General features: G+C 47.5%; 1 protein-coding gene across 1 annotated transcript; it reads left to right on the top strand.

Annotated features, from left to right (window-relative positions):
- Positions 1-2: 2 nt before the first annotated feature.
- HOXD13 (homeobox D13) lies at positions 3-1551 on the top strand (the record flags this gene model as incomplete). Its single annotated transcript, XM_004375586.1, has 2 exons — positions 3-504; positions 1301-1551. Coding segments are annotated over 2 exons (753 nt in total), but the record flags the coding sequence as incomplete, so codon positions are not given.
- Between the last annotated feature and the right edge of the window lie 2919 nt (positions 1552-4470).

The following is a 4470-nucleotide window of genomic DNA, read 5'->3' as shown; positions in this document are numbered from 1 at the left end:
CTGTGGCCGCGGCGCGCCCCGATGCACCCCCCGCCAAGGAGTGTCCGGCACCCGCGGCCGCTGCGGCAGCTGCAGCGCCCCCGGGCGCCCCAGCGCTGGGCTACGGCTACCATTTCGGCAACGGCTACTATAGCTGCCGCATGTCGCACGGCGTGGGCTTACAGCAGAATGCTCTCAAGTCGTCGCCGCACGCCTCGCTGGGAGGCTTCCCGGTGGAGAAGTACATGGACGTGTCCGGCCTGGCCAGCAGCAGCGTACCGGCCAACGAGGTGCCCGCGCGCGCCAAGGAGGTGTCCTTCTACCAGGGCTACACGAGCCCCTACCAGCATGTGCCCGGCTACATCGACATGGTGTCCACCTTCGGCTCCGGGGAGCCTCGGCACGAGGCGTACATCTCCATGGAGGGCTACCAGTCCTGGACGCTGGCCAACGGGTGGAACAGCCAGGTGTACTGCGCCAAGGACCAGCCGCAGGGCTCCCACTTTTGGAAATCATCCTTTCCAGGTAGGGGCGATGGAGAAAAAAAGGAGGCCACGAGGGAAGGAGAGAGGGAAAGAAAGGACTAGGAGTGCGGCCCCTCCTTGGGAGTGGGAGCCTGTCCTCCAAGGCTGACCAGGCCCTTAACCCGGTGGAATAGAGTTTGTCCCGTTCGTGTGAAAACTGGAAATACCTCTTTCGATTTCATCTCTCTCACACCCTTTTCCTTCTTGTTTGAGTGTCCACGTGCGTGTTATTTTCCTAAAGTTGAGGGTCTTTGCATGTTCTTTGCTCCGGCCCCTCCCTCCTCCTCCCCAACAGGGCCTCTTTCTGAAGATGTGTCACAACGTTGGGACCCCACTTTTCTAGTACACTACTGACCCAAGGTGCCACTAAATCTTCTTAGATCCCACAAGCTCCAAACACAGGGACACAGGATATCAAAGCTTGAGCAAAAGACCTGGGGTTTTTTTTTTTTTTCCTTTGTTCTGTTTTTGATCTGTGTATGTTTGTGTGTGTGACCTGAGTTTGCAGAAACTGTTCACATGAGCATCCCCGATAACCACACCATGAAATCGTGTAGGCTTGTTAAGAGGCCGATTTGAGAAACCATGATGATCCATCAAATTTGCTTTCACTTTGAAGTGCAAATAATCTTTCCCTGATAACGTGTAAATAATTTCTGTGTAAATAATAATAAAGTGTAAACAGCCTGGCTTTTTTTTTTATTCACGACACTCCCACCCCGAAACCCACACGCACAGTCCCCAGCCGGGTGCTCCAGATCTCTGTCTAATTTTTGCCATGCTGTTATTTATGCCAGGGGATGTGGCTCTAAATCAGCCGGACATGTGTGTCTACCGCCGGGGGAGGAAAAAGAGGGTGCCCTACACCAAACTGCAGCTCAAAGAACTGGAGAACGAGTATGCCATTAACAAGTTCATCAACAAGGACAAGCGGCGGCGAATCTCGGCTGCCACGAACCTATCCGAGAGACAAGTGACCATTTGGTTTCAGAACCGAAGGGTGAAGGACAAGAAAATCATCTCCAAACTCAAAGACACTGTCTCCTGATGTGGGCCAGGTTGGCCACGGTTTAAACGTCTTCAGCTGTCTCCAAAAGACCTTTTGAAAGACTTGAATATGTATTTAATTCCCAATCCCTTGCCTGTGATGGCAAATTTTGTGAATTGTTTTTCTCTCTTTCCCATATCTGGCTCTAAAATCTTTTGCTGCCCAATTTCTTTGTAGTTCTGTTTCTTCCTTGTTTATTATTGGTTTTGTTGTTGTCTAGGTTTATTTTTATGACATTTTTAATGTTCTGTTTCTCCCTCCAGGCCAGTATAAAGGACTTGACGTATTTTTTAATAATCCTCCCAAATGAATTTCAGAAGTGCCATTCAGATTTTAGGGTTATATTTTTCTAATCACTTTATATGATTTTCCAGCACTGATTATCTTCGTAATCCATTAGGGCAGAACAATTTGCAGTCATTCATATCCTGTAATTGGGTAATTGAATCATTAGCTCTCAGCAGTCCCCCTAGGCAAGTGGAAACAGCCCTGGGCAGGCAGTGCTCTGGGGTCACTGGGGCCAGTCTAAAAACAGAGACTGAAGGTACTGTGATGGCTTTAAAAGCAGCTACCTTATTAAATAGGGTTTGTATCAATACTGGAATGAAGACAATCTTTCCAACTTTAGGTCTTTCACTTGCTGCTTTTAGTTGAATGCGTTTAATACACTTTGCAGATTTTGCTTTGTAGAATCATTAATTTGAAAGTAATAAGATGTGTCCTCATGAATGCCTTTGTTTTTCCAGCTCTAGATGCAAATATTTAAAGGCTGCAATTGGCAGAATGACCCATAAATGGTATAAATGGACCCCCTCTCCTTGGCCTTGAGTTTGTGGGAACTCAGTCCCTAGAAAGAGGCTGCAGCAATGTGGCCATGGGTGAGAACATCTATCTAGAAACTGAGGAAGAACCTGACTGAACAGATGCATTTGGGCCTCTTGTGGAGCTTCAAAGCATCTAACAAAAGTGAAAAAATGGGAGCTCTAAGGTCCAAGAAGAAAATAAGAAGGTGTTTCTGAAAGTGACAATAAATAATGACTGTTAAAGTGCTGCATATTTATACAACGGAGAGTTTATTTTTGTAGATGCAATGTCTGTGAGCTGGAATACATGGGCAGAGCTTCAGGCATTTAAAAATCACTTTTTACTCCTAGGGAGATGAAAATAAACAGAACTCTCTTGTTTCCTCTGAGTCTTTATACGTTTGTTTTCTTTTTTCTATTCTTATTTATTATACAATCTTGCTATATGGAACACTGTTATGTTCCCTATAAATGAAGGAAACTCAACAGGAGTCTGCTCTCTGAAACCTCCTTGCTTCCACTCATGCCCCTGTGCCCCCTTTCCCTGTGCCTTTAACATAAGTAGGGATATCTTTAAATGAAGATATGATTTGCGGTGTCTAAAGTGATTTTTTTTTTACCAGACCAGTTCAAAAAAAAACTCCAATAAAACTTTACTTCTCTTTAATATTATCAATTAATTCAAATAGCTTTTTTATTTTTGCGTCAATAGTATTGTGTGCCTGGGTATAGGAAAACTTGCTGTCTTGGAAGTTTTCGACCTAGAAAGGCCGTTGTGAATATCTGCGCTAGGGAAGTGCTGAAATTAAGAAGACATACCCATATTTGGCAATCGAAAAAGAAACATTTCAGGCTTATCCGATAATACCTTCGCTGGGCAGCCTGCACAAAACAATTGGCGATTAAAACCAAAGTTATACACCCTAAACCTGTAGACACAATTTTTAGGTACTACGAACTTTCTCTTTGAGGCCTTTTGCCACTCAGGGAAATGGCCGCTGAGGAATGGCGTGACCCTCCTTTGTTAGCGCCCAGAGGAAATCAATTTAGTGGTGGCTAACTTTGCGATATGTAAGTTAAATACAACTTTTTTTTAAACCTCACACAGTCTGTAAACTCCTCTGGCAGAAGGACTTCCTTATGGCTCTGCGAGAGAAAACGCAGAGACCCAAGCCCAGGGAGCTACTTTCGTTTTCTCTGGCTTAGCTTGATTTCTTTCATGTCAGAGTCCACTGCGTGCGGCCAACTTCGTTTCAATTGAAAAGAAAAGTGACGGCAGTTCTCTCTCCAGAAAAGAAATAACCTCTGAAAATGGGGCCACACGGTCCCTGATCGTCCAGTTCGGGAAGGGTCGGTAACATTTTCGCTGTTTTTCTTACAAGAAGTATTTTCATCTGAAACGGGTCTGTTTTCCCTTCTTCTTCATCGCCGTCCTCCCGCCCCCCTTCTTTTTTGTAAATTCCAGACTCCAGGGTCGCACTCCATTTCCCAGGTTTCCCCATCATGGATGGGGGGATTGCCTTGGGGTTTTTCTTTCATCTGTACTTTGCATGTCAGATTCCCTCGGCTTGAGAGGAATGGGAGGTTTGTTGGAGATTAAAACTGCGCTCAGACGCTCTCCGGTGGAATTTGAATTGACGGCTAAATCAATAACAGATGAAAACTTAGCTGTTTATACGCGTTTCTTTTATATTCCGAATTGCGGCGGGAGAAGAGGGAGGAGAGGAGCCGGTAGGTGGCCTGGGCGCTGGTAGGGAAACCACTGCGGAGCCCGGGAGGCGGAGGGAGCTGGGCCTCGCCTTTGGGTGGAGATCGAGAGGCCGCAGGAAGAGCATCTCAGAAACCTGGCACGTTTCGACCGCCGCCGGTGGAGGACCGAGGCCCGCGCATTACGCGTGATGCCAGAACCAAAGGTGGCATTGGAAGCTAGACGCGCTGCTTGACAATGGGGCGGCCGCGACACTTTCCCGCGCCCGGCAGTCCGCCGGCTCACTCTGCTCCGCTGCCCGGGTCAGCTTTGCTGCCACTATTTCTGGCTTTCTGTGGCACTTTGCCGCTCGTAGCAGCGGGCCTTGACCGCGCAGGGCTGGCGACCCCAGGCTCGCCGCGCCGCCCT

Source organism: Trichechus manatus, unplaced genomic scaffold (assembly GCF_000243295.1).
Source record: "Trichechus manatus latirostris isolate Lorelei unplaced genomic scaffold, TriManLat1.0 scaffold00037, whole genome shotgun sequence".
Taxonomy (NCBI): Eukaryota; Metazoa; Chordata; class Mammalia; order Sirenia; family Trichechidae; genus Trichechus; species Trichechus manatus.
Note: the sequence above shows the minus strand (reverse complement) of the source record. Positions and strands in the feature narration are given on the sequence as shown.